This window comes from Suricata suricatta, chromosome 1, assembly GCF_006229205.1.
Source record: "Suricata suricatta isolate VVHF042 chromosome 1, meerkat_22Aug2017_6uvM2_HiC, whole genome shotgun sequence".
Lineage (NCBI taxonomy): Eukaryota > Metazoa > Chordata > Mammalia > Carnivora > Herpestidae > Suricata > Suricata suricatta.
The window spans coordinates 68,777,870-68,796,898 of record NC_043700.1 but is presented as its reverse complement, the minus strand read 5'-3'; the positions used below and the strand labels follow the sequence as shown (position 1 = coordinate 68,796,898).

Here is a 19,029-nt window from a genome sequence, read left to right as displayed (position 1 = left end):
TTTATTTGAAAAGAAATTTTTTGAGGACCACTTTATTTGAGTGATGCTCAAAAATACAAGACACTGCCCTTTGCATTCTGTTTGAGAATGAGTGGTTCCTCCCAAATCCGTGTGGGTGCACATATCCTGCATGGAGGAAACTGGGATTCCTTAAGCAAAATCAGGATCCAAATATGTGAAGTAGAAAGGACCTTAGAGACCACACCGTGAAAGCCCCTGGCAGGAAAGTTAGGTGCCCATTCATCTCACTGTAGAGGAGAAACTGGAGTTCATGCCCCTTTGCTTTTGGAGCTAGGGTACAACCACCTAGGTCACAATGTTCCTTCCCTGGACAGACTTAATCTTGACCTCCCTTTCCAGTTCTTCCTGGAATCCAGAAGTTGATCCAGAAGCACGACGCACTCACCTGCAAAAAGCAGTGTCCAACCGGGGAATGCTCCGCAAGGGTGGCGTTGTACACCTGCCTCCTGAAGACGGGCTCATTGTCATTCACGTCGTCCACGGTGATGCTCACCAGGCAGGTGGCAGAGAGCGGGGGTTCTCCGAGGTCCTGGGCTACCACTCTCAACTCTACTGCCTCCTGGACCTCTCGGTCCAGACTGCGGATGGTGCTGATCACGCCGCTTTCGGGATCAATAGTGAAGGACGGTCCGCACTCCGCTGCGGGCCACACACCTTCCGGGTTGCAGCGAACCGGAAGGTGGACCAGCGTGTAGCGCAGCCGGGCGTGGTCGGTGCCAGCCTGGTCCGCGTCAGAGGCGCTGACCCACACCACCGCGGTGCCGGGGGCCGCGGCCTCTGACACCGAGGCCAGGTAATGCTCCCGGCTGAAGCGAGGCGGCTGGTCATTGAGGTCGGCGACCCGGAGCAGCAGCGTCTCCTCGGTGCTCAGCGGCGGGGAGCCCGCGTCCGTGGCTACCAGCCGCAAGTCATACAGGTCGCGGCTCTCGCGGTCCAGGGGCCCCTCGACGCAAAGGAAAAATACCCCCGGGGAGCCGCCAGAGCGCAGCGCAAAGGCTCCATCCCCGCCCTCCAAGGACAACGAGATGCTTCCGCCTCCGAGACCCACACCGGGTTCTCCGATGGCCTCCTCTTCCTCCTCCGGGTCCCCGTCCGCGTCGGACACGGAGACGCGAGCCACGTAGTCGCCGAGCGCGGCGCCCTCGGAAACGCGCGCGGCCCCACCCTCGGTGAGGAAGAGCAGGTGAATGGCGGGCGGGTTGTCATTCACGTCCAGCACTGCGATGGACACGCGCACCGTGGCGACCTCGGGCTCGGCCCCTCCGTCGCGGGCCTCGACCACCAGCTGGTGCCAGGCCTGTGCCTCGCGGTCCAGCGGCCTCTGTACCCGCACCACACCGCTCAGCTCCTCCACCGCGAAGTAGGCCGCGTCGCCCAGTGGCCCGAGCGCCTGCCGGGCGCGGATGCTGTAGTGCACGTGGCCATTGGGCCCCAGGTCCCGGTCGGTGGCGCGAACGCGACAGACCTCGGCTCCCGGCCGAGCGTCCTCTCGCACGGCGGCGCGGTACTCGCTCTGCTCGAAGACCGGGGGGTTGTCGTTCTCATCCAGCACGCGCAGCTCCACGCGCAGGTGGCCCGTGCGCCGCGGGTGGCCGCCGTCCCATGCCTCGATCTGCAACTCGTGTGCCGCCGCCGCTTCTCGGTCCAAGCGCCGCAGCAGCACCAGGTCCAGGGGCTCCGGGGGTGACGACGACAGTGGCGACGGTGGTGACCCCGGATTTCCGTAGCGCAACTGGAAGAACGGCCCTGCGGGGTCCTCGGGAAGGTTGGACGGTTGCACCAGGGTGTAGCCCTGTGTGCTGAACAGGCCGGCGTCCGGGTCGTGGGCACCTGGCAGGCGGAAGGCGGTACCTGGAGGGCTAAGCTCGGAGACGTCGAGTTGCAGGGAGTCTCGGGGAAAGCTGGGGGAGTGATCGTTCACGTCGTTGACGAGGATCTCCACCTGCACCACGGCACCCAGCAGCGTGGCGGCCACAAAGCTATAGTGGTCCCGCCGCTCGCGGTCCAGGCACCGCGCCGTGCGGATGATGCCGGTGTCCGGATGCACGTGGAAGTCGTCCAACAGTGGTGAGTCATCGGAATCCTCGGATAGAAAGAAGCCGCCCGCCTCCTGCTGCTGTGCAGCGGGCAGCCCGGCGCGGATGTCGCCTACTAGAGTGTCCGGAGGAAGTCCCTCGTCCACGGAAAGGCTGAGGTTGAACACCTGGGCAGATGAGCCCGAAGCCGCCCACAACCACGCGTGCATGAAGAGCCGGAGCAGGAAGCGCTGAGCCCCCGTGGCGTCGCCGCCGCCCCTGCCGGGCGACCCTCTCCTCGCCGGCATCGGAAGACGCCTCCCGGCCGGAGCCCCCTGCTCCCGGTGCCCTTTGTCCATCCTCCTCCCAGAAGGGCTCATTTCTCCGCCAGCTCCTGGGGAAGGCTCCCGGGTAACTGCCAGCTTGTGGAGGGATGGCAGAAAAATCCAGGAGCCTGTTCAGTGTCTGGGAGAAAGAGGAAAAAAAAAAAGACTTTGGCAAACCGACAGACCAGGAGCTCCCGAGGTTCAGTCTGCAACTGGTGAAAACGTCCTCCGCCTGCCGCTCACGCAGACAGGGAAGCTGTAGCCGCCTCTGCCGCGGCAGCCACCTCTTCAGCCCCTGGATTTCTTTCAATGAGTCTCATCTCTTTTTCTCTCTCCTTTTATTCCTTTTACATCTGTTCCTTGTTCTGCTCGGCTTGTTGTTTCCCCCTGGTAAAGTCAGGTGCATTATTTCTTTTGCCAAAAAGGATGAAATTATTTAAAGCGCGCACACAGAAGAAGAGGATGGGGGTCGGCCCCGGGAAGGGGGTGGAGTAAGGGCGGGGAGGCCGAGGGCGGGCGCCCGGCCCCAGCGGAGGGGGAGAAGAGGGAGGGAGAGGCGGCCCCGGCTGCGGCCGCGGCGGCGGCTCCGGGGGTGGCCTCTCCCCGCGGCGTCTCGGGGCGCCCGGGACCGCCCGGCTCCAGCTCCGACCCAGCCCCCGCCGCCCCTCCTCTCCCCTCCTCCCCGCCGGTGACGCGGCGCCCACGAGGGCAAACTCCAACCTGCGAGTCGCCGCTCTGCAGCAGGGCGCGTTCCCGCGGGGGTCAGGCAGCCGAGAGGAGCGGAGGAGGAAGGACGTGGAAATTTGGACCGGGAGGCGGGCGGGGGTCGCGCAGGCCGGCCGTCTGCCTCGGCTTTGAGTGCAAAGTGGCTATGGGTGGGGGAGGGCGAGAGGAGCAGCCCCTCCACTCCCGCCTCCCTCCATCCCCTGGACGGGTCCTTCGGCAGGCCTGACGCTTGGCTCGGGCGGCGCAGAGGGTGGGGGGTAGAATCACTCTGGGGAGCCAAACTTGTGTTCTCCATTTGGCGAGAGAGACTCGTCCCCAGCGGAAGGACAGATGGAGTCAAAGGCCGACGCACAGCTGGGGCCAGGAGGAGTGCAAAGGAGGAAAGGCGGAACTTGGAAAAACCTTCGCGAAACCCCGAGAAATCTGTGGCACACATGGTGCAAACCACGCTTTATTATGCCGCGCTATTACTCAGCGACGCGCGGGCGTCTAGTCACTCCCCTCTGCCACCAAGAATGACAATAGATTCGGCTTGCGAACACTTTTTTTATGCATTCAGCCCCATCACAACACTTCCAGGATGCTTTATGATGCTGATTTATGGGCAGAAAGATGGGGTAGCTCTGGCCAGACCACCTTCCAGCACTTCACCAGGCCTCTGAGCAAGGAAGTTTGCAGCCAGGGTCACTATTGATAACACTTCAAACTAGCTTCTGTCTGAGTCCAAGAAAAATGCCAATAAATTGCCAGTCGCCGGTTTTGCTGCAATTATCCGTAATGATAGGTAGAAATTGATAAATGGCCTCTAATAAAGATTGCCTGAGGAAGGACTTTCTGCCTTCTTGAGAATGGCTGGTCATATTTAGCAAATGGTTTCTGCAATTTTGCATTTAAGCCGAAGGGAAGAATTAATTTCCGAGATGCTGTTACTCTCCTTTAAGAAGAACCAAGAGCTCTGTGCGGTAGTTCTTACCAGCAACAGTAAAATGCCTTTTTTAATATAGGATGGAGTTATATATAACTGCTAATCTGCACCATTATCTCTATCTCTGACAAAATAATAATAAAACTATTTTATAGCAGATGTGTTGCATGTAAATGGAGACATTATGAAAATAAATCCCGCTGCCTTTCACCAGTGAAGTCTCCTTACCAGTAAGAGGACTGACTGGTTATGAGTACATAGAGTTTTCTTTCACCTCAACCTCTGCAATCTTGAACTAGTCCCCTGGCCTCCACTCTTGCTCCCTGTAAGTAAATCTCAGCCAAGCTTCCAGATGTTGTCTGTTTGTTCATTTGTTTGTTTGTTTACATATTTTTTAATGTTTATTTACTTTTGAGGGAGAGAGAGAGGGAGGGAGGGGCAGAGAGACAGGAGAGACAGAATCCCAGGCAGGCTTTGCACTGTCACCACAGAGCCCTATGTGGGGCTGGAACTCTTGAACTGTGAGGTAATTACCTCAACAGAAATCAAGAGTTGGATGCTTAACACTGAGCCACCCAGGCGCCCCTGGATGTTGTTTTTAAAGCTAATTCAAATCATTTTTCCCCCTACTCAGAACAGACCAATATATTTCCATTGTACTTGGATTATAATTCAGGCTCCGTCCAGTTGTGCAAAACTAACCTTCCTCACCTTTCCCACCTCACCTCATACCACACCACTCTGGATCCGCTTGTACTGCCTTCTTTCTAATCTTGGTATTTGCTGCAGACTGAATGTTTGTGTCTCCCTCAAAATTCTTATGTTACAGTCTTACCACCCAATGTGATGGTATTAGGAGGTGGGGGTCTTTGAGAGGTGACTAAGATTAAATGAGGCCATGGGTTAGTGTCATAGGGGTCATGAAAGAGCTTGCTCTTCTCTGCCTTGTGAGGACATAAGAGGTGAGAAGTCCACGACCAGGAAGAGGGCCTTCTCCAGAACCTGTCGAGGCTGAAACCCTGACCTCAGACCTCCAGCTTCCAAAACAGTGAGAAATAAATTTCTGCTGTTTATTAGCAACCCAGTGTGTGGTACTTTCTTACAGCAGCGTGAACAGACCAAGACAGTACACTTGAATTGTTAGAAACTTTCTGTGCTGGGAGTTATTTCTTCTGCTTTGTGAAGACTTGGCTCTTGCCCATTCAGGTCTTTATTCAGATGCCAACTGTTTGGAATCCTCCCTTGACCCCTCTACTCAATAGTTTCCCCACCATAAACCCTGTATCCTCACATTGTATTTCAGCCACAGCACCTAATGGTACCTGACATTAGTTTGTTTTATTAATTTGTTTATTAGTTTACTGTGACCTCAACCTTCTTCATGAATTTTAAGCATTGCTTTCTCCCAGAACCCAGATCAGTATCTGACACATAAATGGGTCTCCATTCACTACTCATGTGTTAGATGACGTGATGGGTGGTTGGTTTAGCTGATGGGTAGATGGAGGGATAAATCCATTAAAGGAGGTGTTGGAAACCAAAATTCAGAAGTAATTGACCATGAAATCCTTTATGTGATGAATTCTATCTTTACAGCTTACTCCTTTTAATCATTCCACGGGGCTTCTTGAACTAATTTTTGAACTTCAACTTATTTTGCAAAGTGTACCGTTACCAAATATTTACTTGAGTCTAAAAATAAAGGAAAAGCAGCTAGTTATTCTCCATCTTTCACTGACATTCTTTGTAAACAGTGGTTTGGTTTAGAAACAAATGAAAATTCAGAAACTTCAAACATCTATTTTCCCATTAGTTTTTAGGCTTTATAATTCAAGCATATGCAATTCATGGTCTCCTGCCCACTTCACCATACACCTCATTGAACGCCCTGGGCAGCACTCTAGATTGAGAATTCAATTTGGTGTGTGTGGGGGAGGAAGTATGCATTTCTCAAATATGCAAAAAAAGTAACCTTAGATTCTAGCACAGAAGCCAATAGCCTGCAAGAAATAGGTCAGGGTCTGACTCTGAGAGAAGCTTCATGGTATAACTAGCAAGGGTTTGGGCGTTGAAGCTGGGAGACCCCGGTTCTGCTCTATAGTTGTAGGCAGTTATTTCACCCTTGTTCAATCTCCATTTCCTGCTCTCTAAATTGAGGGTTATAGCATCTAATTTACAGGAAGTTAGGAGTATTAAGTGAGACAATGTGTGGACTAGCATATAGAAGTCATCAGCAAACATATCTCTTGTCCCTGTTGTTTGTGTGATTAAATATTTTAGGGGTGAAGTGTTTTGGGATTCTCAGTCATCTCAAAGTCTGGCTTCTTAGCCCCACTGAGTGCATGGAGAGGGAGATGAAAACTTCCTAGTATCACAGGCAGCAGCCATCATGGTCAGAAAAGCCCAGAGAAGATCTTTACTCAGTGTTACATGGTTTAAGTAGTACAGAAAATTCATCAACCAAAACCATTTTCTCCCTACTGTAGATAGTCCTTAGTTTCGTAATAGTTCATTTAAATGGTCTAACTAGTTACTAAGTGCTGAAAACAGTGTTCAAAGCATCCCCTTCCTTTAGGGAAGGAATTATAATTATTATCCCATGTTACAGATGAAGAAACTGAGGTTCAGAGGCATTGCAAGTAACTTGGCCAGAGTCACAGCAGTGTAAGTGGTGGAACTGGTATTTGAACCCAGGCAGTTTTGCTTCAGTGTCCATGGTCTTTGGAGCTTTTCATTTATCTTCTCTGTGATTTTCTGCTTAAGGCAGACTATCTTGCTTCTAAACTGCAGAAGGCACAACTCAGGAGCATGTTTGTGTGAATGGTAGGATGGCACAGGCCAATAGCCACAAGGAAGTCACTATTAGAGAATGCAATGAAAAGGAACTATTTAGAAAAGCTCCTAAAGGCAAGTAAGGAGGAGGATCCTGTGGAATGTGGAGGGTTTCTTCCCACCTTCTCTCCCAGAGGAAAGACCTTCTGAGGTTATGAAAGACACCTTTACAGCAGGGAGTATCCCTACAATTTTTGGCTCATATGTTATCTCTTTAAAAAGATGAGCTAAAGAGTGTTTAGAATTTGTGATGGTTACATTCTATGTATCAACATGCCTAGCTTATGTTACCAAGGTTGAGAGGTACTACCAAGTTCTAGTCTATATGCTGTTGTCAAGGTAAGTTATAAATACAATTAGCATCTACAATGAGTTGACTTCAAGTGAAGGAGATTGTGTTTGATAATATGGTGGGCCTGACATAATCAACTGAAGGCCTAAGAGCAAACTGAGGTTTCCCACAAAAGAAGAAATTGTGCTTCAAGACTATAACCTAGAGGGTGCCCGTGTGGTTCAGTCGGATATGCATTCAACTTTGGCTCAGGTCATGATCTCATGGCTCATGAGTTCAAGCCTCACGTCAGGCTCTGTGCAGACAGCTCAGAGCTTAGAGCCTTCTTTGGATTCTGAGTGTGTGTCTCTCTCTGTACCCTCCCCTGCTCACATTCTGTCTCTCTCTCTCTCTCTCTCTCTCTCTCTCTCTCTCTCTCTCTGTCTCTCAAGAATAAATAAGCATTAACAAGTAAAAAAAAAAAAAAAAAAGACTGTAACATAGAAGTCCTGCCTGACTTTCCAGCCTGCTGGTCTACCCTACAAATTTTGGACTTACCAGCCCCTATAATCATCTGAGCCAATTACCATGTATATATTGGTTCTGTTTCTCTAGAGAACTCTGACTGATACAGAGCTTTATAAGAAAAGGAGATGATTTAATGTCTAATATCATAGTCTGTATTCTATGTATATATGTAAACATGTATACACGTATACACATGTATATATATGTGTGTGGGTGTGTGTATATACATACACATATAATTTCATATTCCTTAAAGTATTAAAATCAGAATCCTGGACATGATGGGCCTGTCACCCAGATAGGTAATTACATGATAGGTAATCAAGTCTACTTTCTTCCTTAGGATCTAAGAGTCCAAAATAAATCATATTTTCATTCTTTTTTAATTTTGAGAACAGATTGAATACACATCCATTGTATTTTCTGAGCCCAACAGAACATGATTAAATTTTATAGAGTAGTAGTCCCTGTCTTTGATATCAACATATAGTTATTTCCTCTGATTCTTTGAGAAGAAAAACTTAATCTCAAGATTTCATCATATTGTTGGAGAGAAATATGACATGGCTTATCATTAAGTAGTTTTAGATATACTATACTGAATCATATTTTTAAAATCTAGTAGAAGCTGAAATGTAAGGGATACATACACAAAAATTCTTGCTACATTTGAAGATTATAAGATAAGTAGGTCTAAGACAGAACCCCTAAAGTAATTCCTGCCTGATTTTGGCCAAGGCCCCCATCTGTCTCTTAAATTGTTTCTTCTCCTTCCCAGTAATTGGTAAGGCAGACCGGCTTCTCCTCACTCCCTCCACTAGACTCCAGATGGCCTACAAAGGCCAATCAAACCTGCTCAAGCACATAGTCTTTAAGATTTGGCTTCTTTGACTGTCTTTGGCACATACATACGCACACTCACACGTACACCATCTTGCTTTCCCTGAAAGCTTTTCTTCAGATAAAATAATCCCAGCTCCTTATTTCCCTGACCCTTTAATCATTTTGTTTCTGTTCTCTGAACTCTTTCCAATCTCCCTGTATATTGTATAATGTGGAAACCAAAACCACACACCATTTTCTAACGGGGCTGTGCATTGCCAGATTTAGGGGGGCTGACTTAGTTCTTCAATCAGAAATCAAAGCCAAGTCCAACAGGTTCTTAACAAGTGGTTGGAACAGGTGTGACACCCCCATTCAATAAAGCAACACCTTCCAAGTAGATAATTATTCAGTGTGGAAAGGAAACCTATTTGCTTTTGCTGAAAAGGGGTTTTAGAATATTCATGTATTTGTATAAAACAGCATGAAGGATAAAGTTGAAGAAAAAGATAAATAACAGTTAATTTGGGCCATATTTTTCTAGGTGTAACTGCTCTTTGTGTGAAGTAAAGGAAACTGATCTGCTTCCTGGGACAAAGCAAAGTTCACTGAAATACATATACATAATATATGTTATAATAATTCCAAGCAAGAGAAAGCAAAGGAAATACCCAGGACCCTGCCAATCCCACAAACATTCAGTGAGGAAAAACACCTGGATTCTCCCCAAGCCACAGCTGCTCAGTTGGAAAATGCCTGGATCCCGTTGAATCAAGGCAGTCAGGGAAAAGAGCCACATCCGGCCCAGTGTGTCTCCTCAGTACGACAGGCACACATGAATCCTATTTGATCAAGACACAGTTATTTGAGAAATAAATAGGTCCTGCTGGATTCAAGCGCAGTTCACGATTAGCACAAACAGATGGGGATGTGCTGGGTACAGATCCTATCTACAAGAAACTCCTTCAATACACAGACATTTGGTAAGAAAGCTTATGCCACAGATTTTTGGTCATGTCAATATGCTGCTTATTTTTCTCAGGGAACAAATGTGGACCTGGCAGCAAGGCTCCCTGACTAAGTTAGCCTGGATCACGCAGGATCTGAATGTCTTGCCCTGATGTCTTCGATTTAGCAGGGTGTATATGTAAAGAGAAATGAAAAAGTGATTCAGTCAGCTTTGTTTTTCCTAAGTATGATCAAAATAGCAGCATGATCACCATAGGAGTGTTACAGGCCCTTTGAACGCATGTGGATTGAGAAAAAAAACCCTAGATCTCTATTATCACCATTTACATTGTCTACCTATTTCCATTTTTTTTGACACAGACTACTTTTGTATCTAATGCAACATTTTCACTACACTTTCCAAATAACTTCTCAGCAATTCATGATAAAAATACCCCTACTGACTCTGAAACTAACCTAAAAGTTAGGCAGATATTTACAGCAATTAAATAATCATTGTATTTATCTACTTTAAGTCATGCAGAAGTTTCCTATAGCTATTATGATTTATGAGGATTATAGCAATGCTTAGTACTTTTTAAAAAATTTTTTAATGTTTATTTTTGAGAGAGAGACAGAGACAGAGTGTGAGCAGAAGAGGGGCAGAAAGGGAGGGAGACACAGAATCCAAAGCAGGCTCCACGTTTCGAGCTCTGAATTGTCAGCACAGAGCCTGATGTGGGGCTTGAACCCAGGAACCATGAGATCATGACCTGAGTTGAAGTTGGACATTAACCAACTGAGCCACTCCAGCACCCCAGCAATGTTTAATACTTCTAATTTTATTTTAATGTTTTTTATTTATTTTTGAGAGACAGAGAGAGACAGCATGAGCAGGGAAGGGTCAGAGAGAGGGGGAGACACAGAATCCGAAGCAGGCTCCAGGCTCTGAGCTAGCTGTCAGCACAGAGCCCCAAGCAGGGCTCAAACCCACGAACTGTGAGGTCATGACCTGAGCCGAAGTCGGACGCTTAACTGACTGAGCCACCCAGGTGCCCCTGTTTAATACTTTAAAAGATATTTTTATATTGCAATCTAATCTAATCCTGAAGAGAGAAACGGTGCTTTGAAAAAAATCCCAGATTTGGAGTTGAGGGCCCTAAAATCCTAAGGTCTTGGGAGAGTTTCTTCCTCCCAGTGACTTCCCCCAGAAAACAGGATTGTCATACCTGGACAGGCAACAGTAGAAACCGCTTTGTGAATGCAAGTGTCCCTCAGATTTCCTCTGCCAATTGCCAATTTCTTGTTTCCCATAACTAGTTGTATCCATTAGGAAAAAGAGAAAAACAGAGGAATGAAATTCCAGAAGCTCTTGGCCTGGCAAGATGTGTTCAATTAATAAACCACAGTCTTGCAGGAAAGCAGGCCTAAATCCCATGGTCAACGATATCCTCTCTGACCACTCCACACTGAGTGTTTTAGACATCAAACTGAGCTCCCGGGTAGCTCCAGGAAGGGACATCACTGAATTTGCAGGGGCTTCTCCTTGAACACAACTTCCTGTGTCTACAAATGTCTATATTCTTTTCCTCTGCCTTCACAGACTTGTCTCTGTGACCCTTTATTTATAAATCCAGCTTCTGAGTTTTTGCTACGTGCTTTATATTCAAGATCTCTTTTGAAGGCCTCCAGCCTCTCATGTATTTTTATCCCCAGCTCACCTACTTCACCTGTGGGCTTTATCCACCATTCATTCTCCCCTTTAAACCCTGGTGTCTCCAATCCAGGCAGAAGGGAGAAGCTTAAAAATAACAGGGATAAAAAATGCAGTATAGAGGACATGCTTTAAGGACTCAAATGGGTAAAGACCTTAGCAAGGTACAGATGGATATGAAATGCCGAGAAGCAATCACCAGCAAACAGAGAGGCAATTGCTCATTTTTGAGCAAGTGTGTCACGCCACCCATGAGGGAAAGGCAGATCTGTACAAGGCTACAGAGCAGCCAACCTTGAACTCTGCAGGTGTCAGAGTGGATGATCCCAGCATCTTGGCCCTTCCTCTGCAAGCAGGTCACGAGCATCAGTGCCATAATCACAAATCAAGGTCATCTGAAGGATTATTCATGACCTCACCTTCCCCTTGCTCCGACCATCCTTATGGTCCCTTGTGAGAGATAAAATAATGCCACCCCTCAAAGATGTCCACATCCTAATCCCCGAAACCTGAGAATGTGTTATCTTACACGAAAAAAAGGCCTCACAGATGTGATCAAATTATGGATCTTAAGATGGATCTTTAGTGGGTCCTTGTAAGTGAAAGAGGAGAGTCAGAATCAGGAGATGGGGCAAGGGAAGGAAAGTTCAGAGTGAAAGGGCCATGAGGGAAAGAACCCAGTCAGCCCCTATAGCTGGAAAAGGTAAGGAAATGTAGTCTTGTCAGAGCACCCGGAAGAAAATCAGCCCTGCCAACGCCTTCATGTTAGCCCAGTAAGACCTGTGTCAGACTTCCAGCCTTCAGAACTGTAAAATAATACGTTTGTAATGTTTTAGGCCACTAAGTTTGCAGTATTTTGTTGCAGCAGCAATAAGAAACTAGTGTTTCCTTCCACAGTACCGAGGTCAGCGTGACTTCTTTCCCACGCTCTCCCTGGTGAATACCTGTGTTCCCAGAGCCTCTGCTGTCTCTCAAACACCTGAGTTCCCAGTTGCAAAGAAGGCGGAAGTTATCACAGCATTGGTTTTACTTCCAGTCAACAGCATCTCCAGGGATTAGTTCCAGCAAGAAATGTGGGCAGATTCATTTCAGAGAATGTTCCTTATAATGTCAAGATGATTTTTTTCTTTGATTTAAATGCATTATCCAAAGTTTTGTCTTTGTATAAAATGTTTAAAAAATATATCTACAGCAAAAAACACAGGCCCGTTGAAGGCTTAAAGGAATACTGTGCAAATAAAACACAATCATGGTGGCTAAGACCTTAACTAGACGTGCATGTGGGATACAATTGAGAGGTAGCCACAATTTATCTGGAGAAGGTAAGAGTCTTTGGGAGAAAAAGGTTACTTTTAAAGCAAAATACATGACCCCATGGCCCCAAAGCCAGAAAATGGGGTTCTGGTTGTATTGTGGAGAAAAATAAATCCTGGCTGTGGAAACAATGTTAAGTGTTATATAATGGGCCATGAAATCTACTCACTGGGGGGCCACTGGCCCAAGAGGCAGGAAACTGCTAATACACACACAAGGAATCTTTTCTGACCCACTCTAAGAAATACGTTTTAAATCATATGCCAACACACACACACACACACGCACGCATGCACACACGCGCACACACACACACACACACACACACTGAAACTGGAACAGTTTATGACACTCTACTTACCCTTAAATGTGAGATGTACTCCGATATTTCCTAATTTTTATTGTTATTGTTTATAATTATTTTTTTAAATGCTGGCCAGGGGGGGCCCTGGTTGCCTCAGTCGGTTGAGCATCCGACTTCGGATCAGGTCATGATCTCGCCATTCGTGGGTTTAAGTTCCACTTCAGACTTTGTGCTGACAGCTCAGAGTCTGGAGCCTGCTTCGGATTCTGTGTCTCCCTCTCTCTGGTCCTCCACTGCTTGCTCTCTCTCTCTCTCTCTCTCAAAAATAAATATTAAAATAAATAAATGAAATAAATAAAATAAAAACACACCTGCAGCAGTACGCACTACTGAGCACTAAAATCGGTATTTTCTTCCCAATTAGTACTAACAGGCTTTTTTTTTTCATAATTACCTAGTAACTTTGAAATAAAATACTGGTTTGGAACTGACTACCTTGAAGATCTTTTCCAACTTTATGATTTCATAGTTTTTCCTCAAAAGGAACATTGTTTTATCCAAAGTTTCTTTTTTTTAGAATGAAGCTAAGACTGACAACTTGGAACCTTCCCTCTAGTAAATGTGTTTAATAAATAAATGCTTTTTCTTCTCTTTTCTTTTAGTAAATGTGCTTTTTTCCTAAAATAATTCTGATACTTCTTGTTCTTCAATGATTAATTCCTAATCAAAATCAGGAATTATTGAAAATATTGTCACAAGCTGGCCACAGAGGCATTAGTGTTTGTGAATTTTGATTTCAGGAATTAGGGAAGCAGAATCACTGGTGAGGGAGAAAGCATTGTGAGTCACTCCCTGAGAAAATTTTGATTTATGATCCTAGCCACCATCACCTTGAAAATCCCCACCTCTCCCCATTGCTAAATTTGCTCAGAGCAGGTCATGCTAGAATCCTAAGACTCGCAGAAAGCAGCTCACCTTCACTTTGTTTTCAACAATTATGCTTCACAATACACATCTCAGATTCTCACCTGTAAAATAGGAGTAACGCTAAACTCTCAGGGCTGAGGAATAGCTAATAAACTGTGCTAACCCTACAGAGATGCAAAACAATAGCAATCACTCATCAGTTTGCTAAGCGGTGACAGATTCCAATTTCCCATTTTCCAAAGACACTCTCCTTATTACCAAGCAAACCCGGACCAGTTAACTTGCCCAAGATCTATAGCTTGCTGCAGTGATCTCATCGGTCTGTGTCCCTGATGGGGACTCAAGCAGGTGGTGCAGAGAGCAGCGGGCTGACACATGGAGACATATTGCCTAAATAGGCTGATGCACCAGACCAGCTAATTTTCCTTCTATTTTGAGAAGAGCAATTATTTTAAATTGCCATATATCAAAATGACTGCACTTGCTCCAAAATACAGCAAGTCAGTAAAGTGTAATGTAAATGAGTGACTCCAGTACTCTGATTTTTAAAAATTAAAGGTGGAAAAAAAAGGAGAAGCAGAGTCCAGATTGCTTCATTTAGAATTGAAAAAGGATGACAATTCCAGGTTTTACAATATTAAACTGGTAGGTGTAATGCTTGCTATTTTAACGCCTTTTGCCCGTACTGTATAGCAAAACTACTTTGTAAATTCATTTTTAAATCCCATCAAACCGTTGAGAGTTTTTTGTTTTACAGGAAAAGACATAGCCTCTTTTATGGAAAGTGATAGAAGGCTAGAAGGACAAAAAGGAGGCTGGAAAATAAACATTGGACATTAAGATGGCAGCTGGAAAGACACCAAGAAATCTTTTGCCTGTGTCACGTATTTACTTGAAGCCACCAATCCTAAAGGAATATACCAACTGGGAGCCCAGGAAAAAAAAATTCACCTGCCAGTTCTGTCCAGAATCAGAATTTAAGTTGGTTCAAATGCTCCATTACAAATGTATCTTATAAAGAGAAATGCAATCAGAATTCCAAATAAGGAGTTGGAAGGAAAATTTTAGTATCTATATTTAGATTTAGCAGCCCCTGAAGGGACACAAGGTGTTGATTTATGAAGCTGACAGAAATTACGAGCAGCTGGAGCATTAAGGACACATTGTCAGAGGGGGGCTTTCATCTCTAATTTGGACTGAAGTTTCAGAATCTTCCAGAGCTATGATTTGGACTCATAAGATCTTAGAAGTCCTTATCCAGTCAAGTTTAAAATGAAGATGGTATACCCAACCCTCGGACTATTTAATTGATGGATCAGTTGAAGACATAGCAGTTAAAAATAAATACAAAAGGTAGTTAAATTTTGTTAATTTTGTGATAGTTGTTATAGTTTTCTCTCTTTTAGAGGCAACTTTTAATTTTTTTAATTATGATGAGTGACTTTTGAAATCAAAAGACATTTAAAAGAATAATTGAAAAAAAGGAAGTCTGAAATCTCTTTATTAATTCCAGAAAGCCTGGCTATCAGACTGCAAAGCTGTTCACAAGGCGAAGCATCTAAATGAATATAACCTTCCTCTTGTGGGCTGAGCTTGCAGACAATTGTCGTAAAACAATAAGAATAATGTCTCAGGGTGGAAAAATACATAATTATCTTCTATATTATCGAATGAATAAATTACTGTGCAGTAAATTATCTTAGCCTCTTTTTCTTCAGATTTGAATAAGAATTGTTTCCCTCACTTCTTGCAGAAGGCTTTTATGTATCCTAAATCCATTCCCATTTGCCTGTTGTTTCTTTCCAGTAATCTTTAAACCAACATAAAGGTGAACCATTTAAATCTCTGAATTCTGTTTTGTTGTTTTCTGAGGATTTCTCTAACATGACCTTTCTTTGTATAGACAAACAAGTTGCCTGCCCTTTTGGGGGATCTGATCATCTACTCCTTCCACATGGAAATTATTAGGGGGGGCTGCTGTGGTACCTCAAGGTGGAGAGACAGCCAGATTTTTCCAGCTGGCATTTCAGAAACCAGACAGACCTACTAAGTAGAAGTTAGGGGGCACCTGGGTAGCTCAGTAGGCTAAGTGGCCTACTCTTGGTTCTGGCTCAGGTCATGATCTCACAGTTCGGGAGTTCAAGCCCCGCATCAGCATCAGTCTCTGTATGCAGAGCTTGTTTGGGATACTCTCTCTCCCTCTGCCTCTTTCTCTCTCACCCCCTCAAAATAAATGAATAAAATTAAAAAAAAATAGAAGGGGATGCCTGGGTGGCTCAGTTGGTGAGTATCTGACTTTGACTCAGGTCATGACCTCCCAGTTCATGAGTTCAAGCCCCATGATGGGCTCTGCGCTGACTGCTGACAGCTGGACCCTGTTTTGGATTCTGCGTGTCTCTCTCTCTCCCCCTTCACCCTTCGTGCTCTGTCTCTCGCTCAAAAATAAATAAACATTAAAAAATGTTTAATTAAAAAAATTAAAATTAAAGAGTAGAAGGGAGTAGAAATTCCAGGAAGAATCTGGTAGGACAAAATCCTTTACCTAGAAGAACCCACCATCAAGTCATGGAAGGAGACAAGTAAAAAATGAATGACATTGCAAGATAAATAATGCTACACTATAAGGTGTAAGAACAAGCGTGTGGAACTCTGAAGAGCTTCACTTTCGTTCAGATCCAGCCTGGCTAAGGGAGTCCATCACTCTACCCATCTCTAAGCAATGACCATAACATCCTTGGCCCTTGATCCATCAGAGGCTCCAGGCTCCTCCCACAGCCTCCCCTTCCCCACACCCTTGGGGATTCAGACAAGTGAAGTGCTTTCTTGCTTTGCCTCAGTCTTCCTTGAGACCTGAACTGCCTCCCACATTACATGGCCTGTAATCCTCTCGCACTCGGGATCACATCACTGCTTGCGTCCTTACCACTTTGTGAAGTTAACATCTTTCTTTGGTTACCTGCTTATTATCTGCCTTTCCTCTAACATGTAAGATTCTCCTGCATTTTGTTTACTCTTCTATCCCCAGTGCCCACGACAGTACTGAATAACCGTATGAATGAATGTAGACTGACACCATTTCAAATCTATAGGTTCCAACCTCAGTTGGGTCCCCATAGCTCTTCAATAAACTTTTTCATCAAAGGATCCATGTCCCACCTTCCCTTCACTTCAGTTAATGATCTGGTCTTGGCCGCACTCTGAGAGCGAGGCTCCTATGAGGGCTTCAGGGGGTTTCCAATAGCCACGGTTCCGGCACTGTCTAGTTCGTATCTTATTTGGCCTCTTTGCTACATTAGACAAGGTTGGCCAGTCCCTCTTTCAAATGTCTCCTGTAGCTTTCTGTACTGGTTTTGTTTCCCCAAACCTACTGAGTCAAAACCTCCATGTGTATCTTTTTTTTTTAGAGTCATAGGTAATTCTGTGCACAGGCAGGTTGACAGCCACTTCCCCTGGCTTTCTTCTCTTCTCATTTTCTCGTCCAGGGATGGCTTTAAAACTTAGGCAGGGAGGGGGTGCCCGGGAGGCTCAGTCAGTTGAGCACCTGTCTGACTCTGGGTTTTGGTTCAGGTCATTATCTTGAGATTCAGGAGATCAAGCCCCGCAATCTGGCTCTGCAAAGAAATCCCGGGGCCTGCTTGAGATTCTCTCTTTTTGTCTCTCTGTCCCTTCCTTGCACTTGCTCTCTCTCTCTCCTTCTCTCTCAAAAAAAGATGATAGATAGATACATAGATACATAGATAGATAAACATTCAAAAAAACCTTAGGTAAGGAGGGCGTAAAGGTGACCTTCGGGATAGAAAAGGCTGGGGGGGATTAGACAATTTGCTTTAAACTGCTTTTGTATGCCAAACACATCTTTTTTACTTCGATTACAATTTTCAGAATTCTAGAAATAGGAAATTGTAATCTAGATGCCCTTGTACCCAATTTACATAAAAGCAATTACTCCAAAGTGCAGGTATTCATGATTTACATAAAATTCAAAAAGTATTAGTTGCCATAGAGAATATTGTTATTACCATGATGATTATTATTTGGGGGATAAAGTGTCCCTGATTCTTGACACCCCCTTCCCTTGTCCAGTCCTGTGGTATCAGCCTTTTACCTAGACCCTGTGATGTGATGTCCCAAACTGTAACTTGAAGATCACACACTGTCCCAAGGACTTTAGGAGAACTACTCAAGGTGTTACAGATACATAATGGAATTGCCAAAAGAAGAAAAAAAAAAAAAGGAACAGAAGAAATATGACTGAGAATTTCCCTCAAATTAATTTCAGACCCCAAACTTCAGATACAGAAAGCTCAGACAACATCCAGCAGCATAAATAAAGTAAAATAACTACGTCTAGGCATGTCCTTTTCAAACTACAGAAAATCAAGGTAAGGAAAAATTCCTGAAAGAAGCAAGAGAGACTGAGAGAGCTAGAGAGAGAAAGGGGAGGAGACAGGAGAGAAGAGCAGTAGAAATGAGGTAATATCATGGCTGAAAAAAGAGATAGTCACAGAAAGGAGGCATACAATAAGGAGCTGGGAAAGAGGAAGACTAGGGGAGATGGAGTTGAAAATACCCTAGGACAAAGGAGACAGAGGGGCAAAGTCAAACCATGCAGGTTTTAATCCCCTTGAGGTCAGGGATTAATTTTTCTCTTCAATGCCTGGTTTAGTGACTGCCATACTATAGGTAACCAATAACTATTTGATGAATCAATAGATGTCAGGAGATTGAGCTGGCCTTCTTACTGTTTCTTGAACATGACAAGCACCCTCCTTGTCTTGCAATGCTCTCCCTCAGAGAGCTACTTGGCTCACTCCTTCACCTCTTAAAAAAAATCACACTCTCTTTCTGACCCCAAAACACATTCCTCATTCTCAACTGATGACTAGTCTCCTCCAAATGATATAATACAGCACCAGGCACCTCAATCTCCAGGTATCATTTTCTCTCTATTACATATCTCATTTAGTTATAATGATGTGACTCTGTACCCACTCACCTAATTTAGGAATATCTCTATCTTTTAAAGCCCAAAATAATCACTGAGTCCTACTGACTACACTTTTAATTTTTTTAATGTTCATTTTTGAGAGACAGGGAGAGAAAGAGAGAGAGAGCATGAGTGGGGTAGGGTGGAGAGAGGGAAACACAGAATCCGAAGCAGGTTCCAGGCTCCAAGCTGTCAGTACAGAGGCCGACGTGGGTCCAAGCCCATGAACCGCAAGATCATGACCTAAGTCGGATGCGTAACCAACTGATCTACCCAGGCATCCCTTGACTACACTTTTAAATATTGTTCAAATGTCTCCTCTATCTCTCTGACATTATTTTCATCTAGATAATTGAGTCTTGTTTAAAC

General features: G+C 45.1%; 1 protein-coding gene across 1 annotated transcript; it reads right to left on the bottom strand.

The window, feature by feature from the left end:
• Positions 1–281: 281 nt before the first annotated feature.
• Positions 282–2,490, bottom strand: LOC115291984 (protocadherin-16-like). The gene has a single exon (XM_029939821.1). The coding sequence runs from the start codon at positions 2,414–2,416 to the stop codon at positions 338–340; it is 2,079 nt and encodes a 692-aa protein (XP_029795681.1). The 5' UTR covers positions 2,417–2,490; the 3' UTR covers positions 282–337.
• Positions 2,491–19,029: the final 16,539 nt, after the last annotated feature.